Source organism: Mesitornis unicolor, unplaced genomic scaffold (assembly GCF_000695765.1).
Source record: "Mesitornis unicolor isolate BGI_N332 unplaced genomic scaffold, ASM69576v1 scaffold10183, whole genome shotgun sequence".
Classification (NCBI taxonomy): domain Eukaryota; kingdom Metazoa; phylum Chordata; class Aves; order Mesitornithiformes; family Mesitornithidae; genus Mesitornis; species Mesitornis unicolor.
In genome coordinates, this window is record NW_010174034.1 from 55,892 (window position 1) to 77,041 (window position 21,150).

A 21,150-nucleotide genomic window follows, 5' to 3' on the forward strand; every position below is an offset into this window, starting at 1 on the left:
CCTATTTTCTCATTCACTTTGAGGCTCCAGCAAGAAGTCAGAGAAGAAAAAAAGCCTGAAGAACACTGGGCCAGACCATTCCTACCACTTCAGTGTTTGGATGACTTCAAGTCACCTGATTACTCCAAGTTTTATTCATACTTAGTCAAAACTAATTTATACCTGTAGGAACTAAGTTTTCCACTGAATGTTTTAACTTATTTTAATGTTTTCTACTCTACTTTCCTATCCTTGAAGTCCCTAAAATATTCAGATCTTTCTGATATCCCTAAACTTACCTACTTCATAATCTGTTGCCTTGTTGAAATGCAGGCTTTTAGAATACTCTCTTACCAATGAGGTTTGCTGCTTTTGAATGTTATTAAAGAGAACATAAAGACGGTGTTTTGTAAACATGTAATCATATTTGCAATTAAAAAAAAGCGGGGAAGAAAAACGAAGTAGGAAGAAACAGAAGAGTGATGAATGGCAAGCAGCTGATGGACAAGGGGATGAGGGAGAAATAAGTAACTATCAAGGTATTTCTGCTGTAGTCTGTGCCAATAAAATATTTAACACATCAGAAGTCAAGCAACAGTGAGCAAGGGGTACACCTTCATGTCCTTTACTCAGTCATCAGTAATCCCAGAGCACTAACCCATGCCAAAGTGTAAATCCGGATTTATGTTACTTAGGTCTTATTAAAAAGGTAACAAGAAGGCAGGAAAATATATATATGCCTTTTCTCCCACCTCAGTAATTTTTGCCTTTAAATAACCCTCCTGTTGTCATTCTGCAGAAAGGACAAATCATTTGGCAGTAAATTTAGATCAGAATTGTAAACTGAGTTGCTATGACAATTGCAATGCCAGCCTTTTTTTCATGAATAAACATCAGACATATTGAGAACATATTAAGAACATATTAAGAATAATGCGTACTTCTGAAAAAAGAAAAAAACCACAGTATTTAAGAAGGCTTGAAGATAATGAAGACTACTGCAGTCTTGAATTGTAGAGGATTTAAATACATACAGATGGTGGGATGAGACTAAAGCCAGGCAGTTTTTCCTATCTGTAAGAGCTTCTAAAGGAAATTACTGCACCTAAGAATTGCTCAGCATTAAACTATTACCAGCACATTACAGGCAGAGGTATTCTGGTTGTACTTGATTTTTCTTTTGACCTTTCCATTTAGTTACTTTGATATAAGCAAGAAATTAAAACACAGGCTGGTGGTTATTAAGGTTTGTAGTTTTTGTGGTACTGATTGTTTGGTTTGTGGTGGGTTTGTGGAGTTAGTTTTTCTTTTTAACCAGCATTCTTAATTCTTTTAGGAGAAAGCTGAAATCAATACAGATACTGATGAAACCCACCAAAAGTTCAGAAATTACACCCATTTCAATCAAGGAAGTGATTTATCAATTAACTTTCTTACAGACAGCCTGTGAGTACTTGCTGAAGGAAATCCCTTCATAGTGCCAAAAGAGCACTACCATACCTCTGAGTCAAAAAGTGATTTTAAGGCTGAGCGAGAGCACTGTCTTTTCTAGAAAGAAGAGCTAAGCTTAAACAGTTACTTAGGACAGACTATTAGAAAAGTCTCTTCTGCAAGCTTAACATGGATCCATACATTACAGAACTGTTAGGAGCTTTAACAGACACAATTAGGTGAGAGATCTTGTTAAGATTTGTGAACGCTTCAAGTGTTTTCACATCAGTTTGTCTTTAAAAGCCTTCACAAAAAGAAGCAAAGCTAAAGGGTTGTCTACCTAAATTACGGTTCCAACATCTCATATGGCTGGGGTTTAAACATCCATAATAGGAGTGAAAGGTATCCAATATTTCAGAAGACAGGACCTCACATTAAATCTGGGAGCCCTTTTTCCTATTACTCATCTTGCTGAGGTTGCACCCCAGAAATTTAGGGGACAGGTATAAGCTTTAGAATATTTAAATTTGCAGTTAAGCAACAGTGAGGTCTTTGCTACAATTAAGCACGTGCCCAATACATAACTTTCAAAATTACTATTTTTACAAGACTCATGATATTAAAAGTATACCTAAAGTGATTTCTTCTTTCACAGCTAAGGAAAACAGGCATTCAAACAAACCAAAAAAAAAAAAGCATTTTAAATTGAAACCCAAATATTTTAGTATCAATAACTGCAACTGAAAATTACGCTTATGACATTAAGAAGAGGCTACGTGTATGGCATAAAGCATTCGGATTTCCTTATAGATTGTTATCTTACCAAAATGGAGAAGGGTAGGGTAATTTCCTGACACGTAAGAAGGGAAACATGGCAAACAGGATAGGAAACAAAATCTGGAAAGAAAAGTCAAGGAGAGGAATGTCTAGAAAAAGATTCTGAACAAAAAAAATTATTTTACAAAGCAGGAAAAAGAAACATTTGTAGAAGAAACAGAATTGCTTTACATGTTCAGCATGCCAGTATTACAGCTTTAGTCTTTTACTGTACTTTGATCATAACCAAGCAGAGAAACATCTATGCAACTTTTCAAATAAAGCTCCAAGAGGTGTTTCCACATGATCAATGTTTCTGAATGTTTTGAGCATTTGTCCTTTTAGTATGCGGCCTAATATTGGTATGGGATGGGTTGTGTTCTCCTACGGGTACAGAATATTTACAGCTTCCCCTCAGGCTAAATTGAAAGTGGCTCAACCAACACCACACTTAATGGTTAAACAAGTTGAAGAAAAAAAAAATAAGACCCATACTTAGAGAAAACAGTTTTCTAAAAATTCATTCACTTCAGGATCTCAATCAAAAGGGGAGAGAAAAAAAAAGGAGATGCTGGTAACACAGTTGCCAACCTCAACCATACATTTCCCCCCATGTCTTAGTATCTATTTTAGTTCTTATATGAAGTTCAAGATTCTTTAATCTTACAAGGACCGAACATTTTTGGAGCTTGCGTACAGAGATATAAAGCATGAGATTCATTACATTTTATAAGAGAAAAGGTCACTGAACTGACCTCACCCAGTTACATGTTATGCACCCCTGTCCCCTGCACCATCTAGGTATTAATATCTTAAATTTCTCCATAAGCCTGTAAATAATTTTATTTTAACAAATCAGAACCCATTGATATTTTCTTTTCCTAGATTTGTATAAAATTTGGTGTTTTATATATATATATATGACTATTTAATATCACAGCTACTATGTTGCCACTCTGTTTATTAAAGATGTCATGATAATTGCACCTAATTTTAAAAAGTCATTCCATCTGTTTTCATGGGGAGATTTTTGGGATAAATGATACTGTGCTATACAATAACACATCTAGCACAATCCTAGAGAAAAATACCTGAATAGGAGGACAACACTTACATTTTTAAGGCTATGCTATGCATCGCTCTTTCATCTCTCAGCTTAATTTGGCCTGAGAGTGCTTCTTCCATACCCTCACTCAAACCCATATTTAAACAGAGGCAGTAGTTAAGCTGCCAATTCAAAACGTTTAAAACAAGACATATCACAGCATATGCAGAGATTTTACTGGGGAATACAAAAAGAACTTATAAATACTTTAGGGTAACACTGATGATGTTTGTAATATTTCTAGGAATTTTTAGTACCTGCTGAAGTTCAGCTTTTTGTGGCTCAGAAAAACAAAACTTCTGTATTAAAAACATACAAGGACTAATCTTTCCTCATACAGAGCATTTAAGCTCAGAAGCACATTTTAAAATGCTTGTAGGAAAAATGAGGAATATACTTTTCTATTCATAAACTGCTTCAGCTTTTGAATGCATTATTTTTATCTCCCAGATGAATTTATTACACTTTAGGACCAACTGATCTACAACCTGAATATCATAATTGGCCTAAAAAAACCCCCAAAACCCCAGCAAGGTAAATCAAGTTATACTATTTCAAAATATATTCTTACCAAAACCTTTTCTAAGATGAAAGGTTGCATTTGAGATATGTGAGCCAAGCACTGCAGGTACAAATCACTAAAGGTTTTTCATATAAAGGTTAGCCATACAACAAAAGTAATTTAGAGTTTAAAAAAAATGTGTCCGGAGCAGATGATTTCTCCCTGAGGCACACAGAGGATTGATACCAGTTGTGCTATCACTAGAGGATTAAAAAAATAAATTATATAATAACTCAGAGAGCCTGACCATCAATGCAGTTGTTTTAATCATTATCAATGTTTTTACTGGACAATTTTAAATTTAAAGAGATGTCAGGTTTGGCATTAAGCAAAGCCATAAGCATGAAATTCAAATGTAAGATACACCATGCTGGCCCAAATTTAAGGTAACGGCATTACTACAAATACGCAAGTTAGCTAGAAAAGCAAAAGTTATCTGAAATGCAAGAGCAGAATGAACAGAACCAGTCAGTAAGGAAAACAATTTCATAAAAATGCAAGATAAAAGTGACAGCAAAAAAACATGCTTTCAAATTAGAAGAAACCATTACCTACGTTCCTCCCTTTCTATCATCTGTTACAACACAGAGCTCATCAACTACCTCCAAATACCCTACTGACATCTGCTCATTGCTTGAGCTACCAACAGCAGTTATAATTTTTTATAACAGAGTAATAATAAATATAATGAAGAATTATAAAGAAAAAACTGCTAAACAGGTATAACTGTGGCATTTTGAGTAAAGTAATTTAAAAGCTTATTCTAACCTTGTAAAATACTGCAATCCAAAGACCCAAAAGAACATTTTATTCTTATCTTACCTGATTCTTTAGAGCCTTTTACCACAAGTGAATCTACCTCTACTGATTTTGGTCTAAGTGGTAATGGTTCAGAGTCTAACTTTGGTTTTGCTACTGGCTCAACTTCAGATTTCGGTCGAAGAGAAACAACTTCTCCATTAGATCTGTAATGAGGAAAAAAAAACATCAACAAGACATATCTAGTCAGGAGAATAAATAGTTTAAAACTGAAACATACCAAGAATTAGATGTATATGGAAAAAATTCAGTATATTTTATCATTTTCTATATCCTTGCTTAAAATCAAGTCTTTCGAAAAGCAATTCTAGTTCTATAAAAATGAGTTCCCCCATTTCAGCTCTTGCAGAGTCCCCTTATAAAAATAATCCCAAACTTTCACTACAGGGCATATTTTGGCACTTAAAGCGTTACACTTCAGTACAACAGAAAACAAGAGAACTGAATAGCACACCTTCAGTAATATCTCTTGAAATATGTCAAAATATACTCAGACCCCTTGACATCAAAATCTTCCTGTAAAGAAAAAAAGTTGCCAAGAACAAGTTATTTCTTTCTGGGTATAGAATAAAGTATGTTATATATATATATATATATGGCTATATATGACCTCATCCATGAAGGAAGACAGAACAACAAACCAAATAAAATATACTTCTTGTATGTGATTTAAGTTTTACTGACTTGGACACAGATGAAGGCAAAGTGGGTTTCTCTGGACGTTTGGGGTGCAGGAGCCCTGCTCTCAGTAAGCTGTTCGTCTTGGTAGGAAGGGTAGGCTTCTTGGGTGGGACTTGAGGAGCCTGTGGCTTCAAAGGCTTCTGATCCAAAGCTTTTTCATCTGACAAGAGAAGCCACCATAACATGTTAGAAACCCATGTTACCTAGCATTCTTACAACACTAGTCAATTGGAAAGCAACTGCTGTCAGAAATACTTTCTTTGAAGATCAAAGTGAAAAATAGATATGCAAGTGTCTTAAGTGATACCTTACAAAAACAACAACTACTTACATGAACCTAAAAAACATTACATTAAAGCAAAATGTCTTTCTACTGACATGAAACAGTAGTAAGAAATTATGGATTCACATTATTGCACTGCAAATAACAGCTAAGAATCAAATACCATATGTACAGCTACTGCTTTCCCCTTTCTAAGAATTCATCTTATTTCCTCTTTAAAAGGTAGTTTGGTTTTTTATTTTGTTCTAACTAGACTTTTCATACACACAGACAGCATAATTTATCTATGGAAAAAAGAGGGGAAATTAATATTTATCTGAATAAATGAATATTTAAATGAATAATTGAATGTAATTTAGACAAAGTCCTACAAACCCAAGATACAACTTAAGTATGGATAATCAAAGAAAGAAATTAAATCTACTGTCCGAAGACTGCATGACCTGTCCAGAAGAGCTGACACAGAACATACATGGCACTGAAAAAAATCAGGCTGCTTCAATGTTGGTTGAATGGTCTTCAACCCATGTTCTCTAATCACACCCTGTGGGATATCCAGAGCACACCTTCTAGTTTTCCATATAAAACTATGCTACAGCTCAATCAGGCATCCATAAAGTGCTGAGGATTTAACAGATTGTTGGGTAACAGTAAGGAGTTCCAGTTCTCTACAGTAAGGACAGTAAGTCAGTAAATTGGGACGGAGACACTGACCCTCAGCTTTGGTTCCTGTCATCCTCTCTTCCTATGACTCTGCTTTTAACCAAGTATTGGTATAACATGAAGTGTTTACATATGCTATGGATTTGGGAGTAAGGTTGGAAATTTGGTAATTTGGCTCCATCTCAGCAAGGCGCCTTAATTGCCAGGTCTAGGACTGTCGTCCTTTGGACAAGCCCTGCAGCTGCTGAGTGTCAGCCCTCCAACCGTAACATGGGGAAACATCAATTTTCTTTCAGATAAATACTTGCAAATAAACAGATCATAGAGATACTTCAGCATTATCTAGGGCAGAACTGTCTTCCTGCTTTGGGACATTTGAACACTAGGAGGAGGAATTAATAAAAAACCTAAACTGGTCTGCATGCTTTTCTACTCTCTTAGTACTGAGTTAAAAACACAAAATACTGAAGCAGTGGAAGGATTTTGCCACACGGTGGTGCTGGCTGCCCTGTGTAAAACAGCCTGGTGACACGGCCAGCCACTTCTGCCCGCTGATCCTATCTGCAACATCTACATTTTAAATGTCCAGCAGCAGTCAGTGCTACTGAAGTTCAATTTTGGCTTTGATGTTATGCTGAACACTAGTTGAAAATTGTGCCTTTTGTTTAAGAATAAGTGAGTTCATAACCCAGGCAGAAAAAAATGCTGTCATTAAATTGCACTCCTGAACTCTCATCTGTTGGTTTTCCCTTCAATTACACCCACTCAAAATCTGAATATAAAAAATTATCATAGCAAAGTGGAATAAGTTAACACTAAAGGTCAAGATTCACCATGAGCACAGAAGTTGGACAATTCTGCTGGACAAAAGGGCATGCCTCTTTTTTGGATTTTATTCCGCAATGAAAAAGGTAAGTGTTGGCTCAAATGGAACAGCTTAGTAATGGAAATAAAAATACTAATCCGAAGACAGGACAAAAATTTCTACATGATACCATTAAGTGACTGTCACTATAAATACAGAAATACTTACAAGAGTATTGCTTTTAATTTTCGATCAATTTTTGATCTCAATTAAAGACAGATTCAGTAGTGTCCCAATAGGCGTAAAATAATTACATGGTTTAATAGCTTGTGATTAGAGCTGCTCAATTAATACTTTTTTTTGAAGACTAATTACAGCACAATTTCATACTTTAATCACTTGTATCAACACGGGTATTTTTCCACAAGAAAAACTGCACTGATAAATGGGTATTTCTTCTAGTAAAAGACTACTGCCACCTAAATGAGTAACTTTTAAGACCTGACCTTTAACTGAATGCAAGACAAAATTTTCCTCCATCAATTCTTGTACCACAGTAAAGGACAGGTCTTTAGCTTTCTTAGTTTTTCAGAAGCTTTAATGTTCCTAAGCATTTTGGATGGTGTCACTCAGTATTTTTTTTCTTATATTCCTCCATGAACAGTTGGGCTCAACTATGCAAAGGTTCACACCACAGCACAAACAGAACCAGTCTAAAATTAAACTTACCTCAGTTTAAATAACTGAGTTAAAATAGATTTATAAAGAGCCAAGTGACCAAAATTTCTAAAATTATACAGCTGATCTCAATTCACACCTGAAAATACTGTTCCAATAGATAAAAATAATTTGTTTGTTCACATGCAGAGGAAACATAGCTGATTTTAACAAGTAGCCTTTGTATGAAACACCTGAGAATCTAGTTTAAGATGAGGGATATAAAAACTGCCCAGGGAAGCCAACAAACCCATTGAGCAGGGTTACTTGTTGAAATGCTGTTTACACACAGAATCACACAAAACGTTAGGGATTGGAAGGGACCTCAAAAGATCATCCAGTCCAATCCCCCTGCTGGAGCAGGAACACCTAGATGAGGTTACACAGGAAGGCGTCCAGGAGGGTTTTGAATGTCTCCAGAGAAGGAGACTCCACAACCTCTCTGGGCAGCCTGGGCCATGGTCAGCCACAGTTTGCTATTCCCAGAACAGAGTATGTTTTTGTAATAGGGTTAAGCTGCAATAAAATCAGAATTACTTCTTTTTAAATGTCTGATTTTTCAACACAATCAAAACCTTCTAACAGTTTGACTTGGCAAGTTTATCAAATACAAAAATAAGCATTTTAGAAATGTGTTTCAGTGATAACAGCAGCTTTTCTTCAGGGAAAAAAGCTGTCCTTTAAATTTTAAGAATAAACTGGTAAACACCTTGAAAGTACATGGAACTTGAAAACAGGGAATAAAGCAAGAATTAACAAGCCAAGACAATCTCAATTTCCGAGCATTGTGGCTGTAACATCTTTCTAAGGAATGGTGTAACTGTTCCCTGTATTTCTTTCAAAAGCATTTTCCATCAGAGATTGCTTTTTTTTTTTTTAATTTGATTTTGACCAAAACATTCAGAAGCAGCAGCAAATGTTTTCATCTGCACCATTCCTATTCAAAACCGCAGTCACTATCACAAAACTATACTTAAAGGAATTCAGTAGTAACTATGTTATTACGCAGTGCAATCAACATTTGTCAGAATATAAAGCAATAATAAAAAATACACAGTTCATAGAACTGTAGTTCTTCGAATCACTCGAATAAGACTTCCATAAGATCACAGATCCAACAGTTTCAGTAGATGGTATAAAGAGAATCCATACGATGTCCTCCAAAGAGGTACCCATTGCACACAGCAGTCAAGTAAAAGAATTGTAACTCATTTACAAGGGCACAGTCTGATACTCACGTTGAATAAAACCAGTCTCACCTTTTTCTTCTGGCCTCAAGGAAGGGAATTTCTTCTCTGCAGTTGGCAATTCAGGCTTTGGAGCTGAATGAAAAAAAAACAAACCATTGAGAAGTGTCTAAGAGCTTTAGTTATCTTAGTCACTAACTAAAAATACGACATACACCAATTTGTGTTTATATTTTCTTCTTCCCAAGGAGCATAACACCATTTATAAACACTCATTTCAGACCAGCAAACTGTAGGCCTGTATTAAAGTGTTTCCAAAGTAGGCTCCAACATAATTTGGAAAAATATATAGCAGCAGTAAAATACATAAAGCATAAAAAGTAACCTCAAACTATGACTACGAGTGGCTGCATTACTTGGAAGTGCAAAGCTACTTCCGAATTTTCTTTTGAAGTCACGCACTGCTTCTGAAATCCAGTATTTTCTCAGATACACGCCACCATACTACACTGCGTACCTGGAGTTTTAACTGGAGGTGGAGGTTTCTTTGGCTTCTGCAAAATGAAGAGGAAAAACAAAGTCAAACAAACCAATATTCTCTACGGAAGACAGACTTCGTTGTGTTTTGATTTGCATACTGTAATGGCTAGCCCATTTACTAGCTGATTTCAAAGTGTTTCACAAAGGATGTAGTCAACTCACTGACAGGAAACACAGGGAACTGGATAATTCCTCTGATATCTCCAGACAACCAGTTGAAAAAGCAGGAACAAAATGCAGGTTTCTTCAGATCTCAGATTAGTGTTTTAGCAACACGTGTAAGCAGCAGAGGTACAAAGAGCTACATATTCAGAATGACCTCTTTTCTAGTCCAAAGAATTGCTCCAATTGCACTCATTTTAATTTCAATATGTAAGCCTCAATCTGCGATAGTAACATTCAAATTTAAAGGAGTAATCAAGACAATTTTTGAACCAAAACCGGTCACTTTTACTGGAATAAAAAGGTTCTAAACTAAATATCAGCAGAACTATTATTTCAATTCATTGAGACTTCTAAACTACAATACTGTAGGACAACAAAAATAGCTAGCAGTGTTTGCAATATAAACACTGCAGTTGCATGAAACACATTGTTTTGAGCTTCCTATTCACTGTATAATTAAGTGCAAAAAGGTGCACAGGCCACTTTAGCCATTAAAAATTTACACAGTATTGTACACTGAAAATAATTCTATTTTAAAACACAGTCACTCATCACTTTTCTGAAACTGATAAAACTCAATCTGAATCTCTCTCCTGTTGTTCTTTATACAAACACTGCTGAAACCATATGGGCTCAGTCTAACATAGCCCCTCCGAAAACTCCTTGTAGTGGCTATTTTTGAAACAGTTGCTATGAATGGATTTCACTCCTTTGCCCCTGTATTATTGAATAAGCTGCTCTTAATACAGAAAGATTTTATTCTGACAAGTGAAATGTCATTAAGCAAGCATGTAAACCCATATTAAGTTTCTTCTGCTAGCTTTATAGGACACAAACCCAGTGATCTTAAGTAACAAGACCGTATTTTCTCTTTCCCAGAAAAAGCAAATACATTATACACTGCTGCCTATATCAGAAACGATGACACTGAGAGGTCAGCATCAACTTGCCATTATATGACACCGATCTGTGTTTTTATTAAGTCGATATCAAATAGCTGATGACAATGCCTTGAACTTCAAAGCTGCTCAGTGCAAGGTGGATCCCTGTACTGACACACACTACACAAAGCAGAATAAAGGATGAAAGCAAAGTCTATCTACATGAAACACTGTTTATGGTAAAAGAAGATTTTTTTTCTCTCCCAAGGGAGCAATTCTGTACCACAAAACAGTGATACCACCCACTCACCCCTCAAATCGAGCCAGCCATATGTTACAGCATTTATGTCATCCTTGCAAAGCTAAGAATCAAGTTGAAAAGAAAACGCTGACTTGGAGTAACCAGACTTTCTGTATATGAGACGTAACTGAGGTTAAATGCTAAGTTAATAACTGTCTGTCAGGTTGAATCCAGCAATGCTCTCTGAACATCTCCAATTCCAGACCAAATGGCACTAAATTACTATGAAACGCTGTTCTGCTGAGATGCAGGTTTCAACATTTACATGTCCTGATCTGGAGCTGAATCCATTCCATTTGGGGATGATGTGTGTTTGTGAATTAACACAACCACCTTTGCCTCACAAACTTCTCAGAACCAAAACATCACACTCCTCTCAACAAAAAAAGTTATAAATAAGAACCAAAAATACAAGACCAAGGAGCCTCACATGAAAACATCCATTTCTATAAATTAGCGCACACGATGGTGGAAAGAAATATTACTAAATCCCACCTGAAGATCAGCTCAGGCACTGCAACCTACTGGCAAGTCTGAACGTGGAAAAAACCCAGTTGGTCCCACAGGGGTCATTCAGCATTTTGCAATTATAGCTACTTACAGGACTACTATATCCTTCCTACATGATCTAACCATCCTCATTAATTCCACTTACTCTTTAAAAGCACACCTCAATTTAATATTAAAGCAGAAGTTTGAACACAAACATTAACCTTTAAATCTTTCTTCTTTGATATAGCTAATTAAGAGTTTAAAACTGCCACAATTGTATCAATATTTTAAGCCACATGATGTGCTGTGAAATCTTTTATTCCTTCCATTTCCATCAATACTTTTTTGTGATGCTAAACAGTACATATAAGAACTTACAGGGAAGTCTTTATCAGACTCTTGTATTTGAACAGCAAAGTTATCTGGGAAGACTCCTTCTTTACCATTGAGTTCCCCTTTCCACCAGCCTGGCTCTCCAGTGTCCTAAAACAAACAAACAGACATTTCAATCAATATTTATTTCTTCCCCAGAACAGATACAGTTACAGGAACAACGGGCTTGCTTTTACACACAATGTAAAATAATTGTTTGTCTCAAATATCCCATTTATAAGAGGAATACTTTAACTGCCCTAGCAAGAGGAAACAGCCACAGATCAGATCAGGTTTGGTCACTTTTTATTTGTTTTCTAAAAAGTAGGATATGAAATTATATTACATCATATATATGATAAGGGTATAAGGATAAGATCTGCAAAGGGAAAGAAAGTACATAAAACCAGCTGCGATATTCAATATTCTCAACTTCCTGGACAGGCAACTTATTCAGTAAATACTATAAGTGCCACTGGAGTAACACACAATTCTACTAAATAAAATGATTCTGATGTGATTGATCAGGTTCACTGGTCTGAAAAGGGTGAAGAAGTGAGAGGACAGAGCTGAGGAAAGACATAAAAAAATAAAATTAAGACATAAAAAAATAAAATAAAATAAAAATGGAGAATTAACTTAGTGCCACAGAAATCCATTACATGATCTTTCTGTATTGAAGCCTTAGTATATACATAAAGTTCTTAGGAATATTTAAGCAGCATAACAGAGCACTGGCCCAGGCTGCCCAGAGAGGTTGTGGAGTCTCCTTCTCTGCAGACATTCCAAACCCACCTGGACATGTTCCTGTGTGGCCTGGTCTGGGTGATCCTGCTCTGGCAGGGGTTGGACTGGATGAGCTTTTGAGGTCCCTTCCAACTCCTGATATCCTGTGATTCTGTGATAAGTAACAGCTGCCTAAATATTCAGACCCACAGTACTGTAGATGTCACTCCTCCATCCAAGCCCAAGTGGGTTTCTGCCGATACGTGCCACTGTGAGCAGCACCAAGTAGTTCATCCCAAAGTTCAGTACACAACAAGGACAATTCAGCACTCAGTTCAGCTGAGACACTGAACGGGTCAAAGAGAGGGAAAAAATAAAAAGTAAAATAATTTTTTTTTAAAAAAGGACAGCGAGGTAAGAAATTCAGGGAAGATAATCAACAATAGCTGGCACATTTAAAAAAGTGCCTTCCGTAATTACACTTCCACTGTAGTTACAGTCAAGAAAACCGGTAATATCAGTTTCCTTGTTAAGAAAAGTGGCCGTGTCTTCCATAAACTTAAAATCCTCCTAAAGAAAAAAAAAAAGCGCTACTTTTCTTCCACAGCCAAGTGAAAGCTGAAAACAAACAAACCAAAAACAAAAAAGCCTTTTCATTTTTTATTTATTTTTTTTTTTAGGAAAGTCTTTACTCCTTAATATAGCAGCATATAAACTAACTGCTGGGAAATTAATTATGCAGAGGTTCATTTCTTGTTTAAAAACCATCTCTGCAACAAGATGAGCTTGCAAAAAGGTGTTTTCAATACTCACACAAACAGGAACATTCAACTAAACAATCATGTCTCTCTAAATAGCCAGTGTCATTAACTTCTGTAGGGTTATTCTGAAATACCAAGTGTCTCCAACACCTGGACTTCATTCCCCTACTGAAAGCGTTTGCTCAGGTTTTTTTTCATACCTACATCAGTAAGCACAGATCTTTATTTCTCACTTTTTTGACACAATAATACTTTTCAACCACCACCTCTAAGAGATGAGCCTGATACATCACCAGAGAAAGAGTACAAGTGCTGAAGGTAGAAGGGCTATTTTTGCAAAGCTTTTCCAATTTCCCCACTGAAAAGGCATTTGGTGCTGGGTGTATACTGGTCCAACTGGCCTTAGAACCTCGGAATCATTAAGGTTGGAAGAGACCTCTAAGATCATCAAGTTCAACCATCAAACTAACACCCTCATGCCCACTAAACCACATCCTGAAGTACCACATCCACGCGCTTCTCAAACACCTCCAGGGATGGTGACTCCACCACCTCCTTGGGCAGCCCCTTCCAGTGTTTGACCACTCTTTCAGTAAAGACATTTTTCCTAATATCCAGTCTAAACCCCCTCTGGTGCAACTTGAAGCCACTTCCTCTCATACTATCACCAGTTACATGGAAGAAGATACCAACACCCACCTCACTACGACTTCCTTTCAGGTAGTGGTAGAGAGGGATAAAGGTCTCCCCTCAGCCTCCTCTTCTTCAAAAGGCCTTTGAGGAATCTAAGACAACTTCCCACTCTGAGACAACCTTTAAGGACATCTGTGTCTTCACTGAGTGCAGAAGCAAAGAGCTGACCCTCAGACGAGGCAAATCAGTCTACAGGAATATCTGCTCCAACAGACTCTGCTGCTTTCACACTTTACACATTACCTACTGGAACAAAACCCACAAAAGCTAGATAAATGGTTCAAGCAGACCAGGAATCTTACCTTACTGATTATTTGAATGATCTCGCCTTCTTTAAAGCTGAGTTCATCATTTGAGCCTTCGTAGGAAAATATCGTCCTGCAATATTCCTTGGCTGAAACAAAGCAGCACAATTACAATTACACACCATGGGCAGCAGCACACATAGCACTGTCTGAAAGAGAGCTCAGAAATTCACAGTATAATCACACCTCCCTTCTACAGCAGCCACCTGAGACTGCTTTACAAATGTTCACTGTGCCATTCATATCAAAAGAAAAATAAGATCAGATATTTATGGAGCAACGGAGATAAATCTTTGTGAAATCAGCAGTTGAAGCTCTGAAATACTTTTTCCACAACAGCAACTTAGTTCAGGTACTCTGACTTCAGAGGGATGAGGAGCCGACTCAGCTAAACCTGTGACAGCCTATCTAAACCTCTCCATAGCATCATATATTCAGTTTTGAGCTAATTTAGACAAAAATGGTTTCAAGCTTTTTATGAAGATTTTATACGACATTTTCTCAGAAATTACCTACATTTCAAATGTGCAATCCTATTTAAATAAATGCAATTGTTTCAAGGTGACATCCCTTACTAACACGTACTAGTACAGAAACTTCCCGTACCCAAGCAGCACATTTGCTGAAATTCAGCAGTGAAATCAAGTAACTGAAGCAAAGGAATTCCTTGGCTTAGCACCTGAAACCAGACCTCACCTGAGTGACCAACTCAGTCACAGCCTCTTCTGCAAGAAATAGAAAGAATAATGTCTTTCTTTCCATTTGGTACAGTTCAATAATTAATCCATTTAAAATTGAGGTAAAACAATTTCAGGTGAAAAAACAGGAGGATTTGTTTTCCTTTCCCACACTAGAATAAAATCCATGTGAGAAAGGCCCAAATATATTCCTATAGAAGTCTTGACTGCAAAGAATTTTTCAACATTATTAAATAAATTAAATTTCTTAGTGGATAAAAAGGCTGGATTTCTCTGACAAAAGAAGGAAGAGGAAGCAAACAAAAAGGACTCTAATGTGCTGCCTTAACCACAATATCAGGTCACCATCAGGATCCTCTGCAAGCCTTAAAGACCACCTTTTGCTGGATGGCAAGAAAATAAATGAGTTACAGTTGATTCTGTTGTTGTTGTATTTTGTTAAATCAAGATACAAATCTGATTATATTCTTAAATAAAATTCTAGCTTTCTGACAAATGAAGGAAGGGGAAGCAAACAAAAAGGACTCTAACGTGCTGCCTTAACCACAGTATCAGGTCACCATCAGGATTCTCTGCAAGCCTTAACGACCACCTTTTGCTGGATGGTAAGAAAATAAATGAGTTACAGTTGAATCTTTCTGTTGTTGTTGTATTTTGTTAAATCAAGATACAAATCTGATTATATTCTTAAATAAAATTCTAGCTTGGTCAGCGACAACTACTATGTTAAAATGCAAAAGTATGCCAAGCTTAAGAGATAGGGATACATATGGATGTATACACACAAATAAATAGATGATATGTAACCATATGAATAATTCTAGGTATAAGAACTTGCATTATTTTAACACCTTAAACAGAGATCAGAAATGCTCAACTATAGACTGACTATACTGCAGTTTGTGAAGAGTTACGCATAAGCAAAACAGTGTTAAAGTGATGAATGTTTAAATGGAGGTTAAAAAAAAATCAAGTACACTACAAATATCTCCCAAATTCAGAGATTTTATTCATTAGTAATAACAATGTGTAACACAAGTGTAGTACATTTCTCTATGTCCTGATTCTGTAACGGTCTGGGGATTTGGCCAGTACAGATGAATGACACAATCCTCCTCTCCTCCTCCAAGCACATCTCCTCTCCTCACATATCCCAAAACAGACAAAACAGACCGGGAAGGGAACCTTTCACCCTGCTCCAGCTGCCGGGAAGGCTGGGGACAGGGAGCCCTCACCCTGCCATGGTCCTCGTGTGCACTGGGCTGTGAACCCCAGCACTCGGCATCACCCAAGAAATGCACCCACCGATGTTACGAGTATGAACTATTTACAACACAGTACATCTAAACTTCAGTAAGTATATTTACTAAAAGGTAGTTTAAAATCCAGCCTTTTCCCAAGATTTGGGACTACCAATACAGTAGCAGGAATCACAGATGATGTATTCTAACATAAGCAGGGGAAGGAGGGGTCAAATTGTGATTATTTTAATTTTTAAACAAAATATTTTTACATACTTGCACCAGAGGCCAAAACAAGCTTCCCAGAAATAGCAGAGCCACACCAAAATAAGCCACACGAGTCTAAACAGTTTAGAGATCTGTTTATTTGCTAACATATTGAACAGAGTTTATTTTGAACTCCCTTTCTCAAAACTGAGGACGATATATATAAACTATAACACGGTCCATATTAAAATAAAAACACTAAAGAAGAAAACCAAGCTTTCTTCCAAAGGCTGCAAGATGTTCTTAAATGGTACCTATAGGTTTTATCTAATGATGTCCCACTGCATCTATCACTACCATATTTAATTTCTCACTGATGTATTTGTTTCTCTGGCGAGCAGAGACTCAGCATGGCTATTGAATTAGTCCAATTTCTGTGCTTTTAGGAGGAGATGCACCTGAAATCATGAAAAGAGCTAAATACTGAATGTTCTCAGTGTTCAGTACTGAATATTCACATTTTTTTAGGCAGATTTGGGTTAATTTTAGGCAAAGTTTTAGACAAGTCAAACTGCACAATGCTCAGGGCTGGATGGCTCTTAAAGCAACAGCACTGGCACCGTTTCAAAGCAAGATCCCAAGAGAATCCCAGCGTTGAAGTTCAGTAAAGATTTCAAAGTTGCAAGCAAGCATCAGCTTCCATCAGATGCACCGTACAGAAACATTTGATGTATGCTTTGCAATGGCAAAATTTAAGTATTAACTACTCTCAAGCCATTACACCAAACATCTTGATCAGTTGTTTGTAAACATGGTGATGCTATTTACAGCTATCCAATACAATAAAGCCAAAATACGGCTAAAGTGGCACGGATGCCCTATATACTGCTAGAGATACAGAGAAACGAGGGCTCTGACCATCAAGCCTGGCATTTCAAGTGCCCTTTTGTGCTAAATTACACAACTACTCAACACAGGCAAAAAGTCAATTGTTTGTTTGTCACAGTTTTCTCATTTCTGCAAATTACGCGTTCCATGTAAGACAACCCACTGAGCCCAAAATAAGGTATTTCCGCAGAAAACAAAAATACACTTGAAATTACTCTACGGATGTCAAAAGAAGTCTGCTCTGGAAGCAGGCAAAATGAGCTGTCTATACATCACATAATTGAAGTTAATTTTTCATATGAGGTTGGCACTCCCACACAACGTTTTGGGTTGGCTTAAAAATACCTCTCTAGATAAAACTACGCAATTTGGTAGTTAAATGAAGTCATAAATCCTTCACAGTAAAAAAGAAAAATTAAAAAAGAGTTTAGTATAAACAGAACCACAATGGGACTAGATTATCTAGGGAACGGACTTCAGCAGAGCACAAGCACCAACTTTTTGATGCAAGAAACTTAGTGTACAGTTATGAAAGCACATTGGCAACTCCACAGTAAATCCTGAGCCTAGAAAGTCACTTCTATAGCCTAGGGACAGAAACAGAGCTCAGGGATGGTTTCAGAACAAGAGATTTCCAGCATCCCAGCTGAACACTAAAAGCCAGGCAGAAAGACAGCCAGTTTGAGCACGTCAAGATAGCAAATTGAAAGAAAGGGGCTGCTGCAATAAAACTTCATGCCTCAGCCTTATTTTGTTCTGGAAGACAACCACGTAAGTGATTTTAATTCGTTTTCCACCCAAATGCAAGCAAAAACTCCTCCAGACTCTTCTGCATAACTCCTCAAAGGTACAGAACATTACACAAAAACCCAGCCCACACACGAGTTTAAGATTTTAAGATTTAAAAAAAATGACAATCAGATACTTCTGTGCAGAGGACTACCAAGTAATAGACGTGTACTTCCATCAGCCTTACCTTTTGGTTTACTTTCAGCTTCTGATTTCACCACTTCTGATGAGTTTTCAGGCTTTGTTGTACTGGGAAAATGCATGAGCTTTGTTCCAGGGGGATGGTTAGGTGATGGCTATATGAATAAAATAAGTCTTTGTTAACAAAAACTCACAATGAGTTTTAGTTTTGTTTAGGCTACAGAACATACTCAGGTTTTCATTAGTTGAGACGATAGGAATGACTATCTCCAAGAGATTCAATGAATTTTCCCATTAAGTATTTAACTTGCTGTAGTTACTTCATTACACCCACTGCAATTAAAATTTTGCCTACCAATTGAAGACAGTGCAGCTTTCAATCTAGAAGCCAATCTCAGGACATTGCCAGATACACTTTTTCTGTCACATTTCAGCAGTTCCAAGTGTTACTGTTCCATTATCCTGAAAACAGCCTCTACTTAACAGCTCTGCTGAGAGTAACTTGCTGACAGCGCTTCCTTTGCGCTGGAGTAAAGCAGGAGTATTCAGTAGCCATACACCACCCCAGCTGAAGAGGAAATCAGTTCTTAACTAAGTGTAAGAGCACATGAAAGCCCGTCCCACCTTCACTTCTCTCTCAGCAATTCATACAGAACAGATAAGCACAATTGAGATTTCTCCTACACCAAAAAAAAAACCCCACAGAAGCATTTGAACCAGTAACAAGTTTCACAGTTAACAAATATCTAAGCAAAATAATTGTTTCAATATTTTCTTCCCCCCCTCAGGAGACCTACTGAAGATTCACACAGCTTCAGCTGCATTCACTTCTTCACAGCCCTATGAGCTACAAACACAGAATATGATCTTACAGCCAGTACTTACCTGAGCAGCCCTAACAGTGTTACTGATGTGAAAAATCCCATTGCCTTTAGTTATTCTGTTCATTTTCATCTAAACTTTCCAGACTTTCTACTGTCAAAGAAACCAGATTTACACTCCTTGAAACCCGATGATGCCTGTGGGCTGGTGCTTGGTACCTCTGACATACCATAGAGGAAGCCACGGTCACCTGGGATGTTCTCAGAGTACATATGCAATTTAATGTGCTCCACAACGCCATATGAAGGAAGGCCTAAAATAACCCACCTATGAGATTAAACAAATCCGATGTGGAAATAGTTCTCTACATTTCCCCCTTCCAAAATGAGATGCAATTAGAAAAGTGAGAGGAAGTTTAGGCAGACAGGGTATAAATAGCCTGAGCCCAGGCAGGATGCTGGGGCCGGCTGAAACCTATCTCACCATCCTCCTGCAGGACCATAAATGCTCTTAAGCACTTCAGATCCATCAGAGCTCAGCCTTCCTGTGCTGAACAGTCTCCAAATTCCCCAAGGGAAAAAAAAAACCCTCTCTGCTCTAGAGTTTCCTAATAACAGCTTTTTACTTTACTGACTGAGAATGCCCTTTAAGCATCTCTCTACCTAACACCAAAGCAAGTTGAGCACAAATCCAAAGAAGCCATCCATTTTTGCAAGACCTTCGTAAGAATTGTCTCCCTAGGACTCTCCAGGTTGTTCTGTAAGTCTGTCTGCCTTTGGGATGGTCTCAGCAACAAGCATAAGTGGAATATTAAGTGCTAAACTCAACTATTTATTTCATTGTCTTTAAGCTATGCAAAACTTGTTTTCTCACTTCATTTCCCGTCTTGCTGAGAAATGGCCTACAACAACTTTCCAGACAGGCCAACTAACAGAGCGCCAACAAATTTTAGTGTTTATACACAGCAAAATAACACAATCCAAGATGTCTGAGCAAACTTCACAGCATTCACTGAAGGACATTGACATGGGTAATGACAGATGACACCTAGAACAGCAATCTCAACATCTACCACAACCCGGGGAAAAAAAAAACACAACCCAAAAACTAAAGAAACTCCAAAATATTTCTTGTTTAAAAGGCCAGGTTTAACTTATATAGGAAGACTTAATAGTCTTGTCTCAGATTGCATACAAAGTCAGTTACAGAGAGATTACGGGAAACATTGTACCGCAGATGTGTTTGAGAAGTTACTGTGGAACTTGTGTAACAAGCCACCAGATGGCTTTGAAACAACAATTTTTATATCATCTTCGCTTTCCCTCGCTAATGTTTCAAATCCCAAGACCTTTGAATAGACCTTTTGCAATCAGTGTTAAATATAACTTACTGTGAAGGAAGCTTGAGGAGGTTTGATTTATTTTATAGGGAAGAGCCCTGTGAGACGGTTATAGTCCGATTATGGAAATAAAAATTTTGAAGTAGTCAGTGTATTCAGCACCTTTAAGATACTGTGACTTCAGATTCCACATCCTTTAAATTATTTTTACAGGGAACCCCAAAATAACAGCATGAACTGCTACAAACCTTATCTTGCTTTTTATCTTCCGATTCATTACTGGATAATCTTGTCTTAAGTTTCACCGAGCCTTCTTTAAAGATATCTCCAAACCCAATACCTCGGATTTTCTTTGGCTGTGCTGGTGCAGATCCAGGTTCACTCCCATTTCCTGGAGAGACCACAGGTGAGGTAGGACCGCTGAAAACAGGCTCTGAAAGCACAAAAAAGAAAGCTGCTTTAATAGTTGAAATTATTTGCTCTTTGGGAAGAAAAGTGGAGTTAACATAGCTGTGTGCACTGCTCTTGATAAAGAGCTTTTCTATGAACATTATATTGTAGCTGTAATATCTCACCTCTGTTCTAGCTGTATATTTAACACAGGACCATTTGAAATTACACCAGTATTGCACTGAATACTCCAGTAACCAAGTCATTAAATCACTAATACGTCTTGCTATTTCAATTGTCACCCAGGCTCTGCAGTCTGTTAAAGTGATGGAACACCTTATCCTTGGTGCC

The 21,150-nt window shown here is 37.2% G+C and overlaps 1 protein-coding gene across 1 annotated transcript in view; it reads right to left on the reverse strand.

Annotated features, from left to right (window-relative positions):
- The window catches only part of CD2AP (CD2-associated protein), a gene marked incomplete at its 5' end in the record, with an annotated part of 27,116 nt that extends 6,274 nt beyond the window's left edge, over nucleotides 1-20,842 (reverse strand). The window contains 8 exons of the mRNA XM_010180918.1: nucleotides 4,716-4,858; nucleotides 5,397-5,553; nucleotides 9,121-9,183; nucleotides 9,566-9,602; nucleotides 11,806-11,910; nucleotides 14,282-14,373; nucleotides 18,295-18,403; nucleotides 20,658-20,842. Coding sequence (XP_010179220.1) covers nucleotides 4,716-4,858; nucleotides 5,397-5,553; nucleotides 9,121-9,183; nucleotides 9,566-9,602; nucleotides 11,806-11,910; nucleotides 14,282-14,373; nucleotides 18,295-18,403; nucleotides 20,658-20,842 — 891 coding nt within the window. The remainder of the gene's footprint in view (nucleotides 1-4,715; nucleotides 4,859-5,396; nucleotides 5,554-9,120; nucleotides 9,184-9,565; nucleotides 9,603-11,805; nucleotides 11,911-14,281; nucleotides 14,374-18,294; nucleotides 18,404-20,657) is intronic.
- Nucleotides 20,843-21,150: the final 308 nt, after the last annotated feature.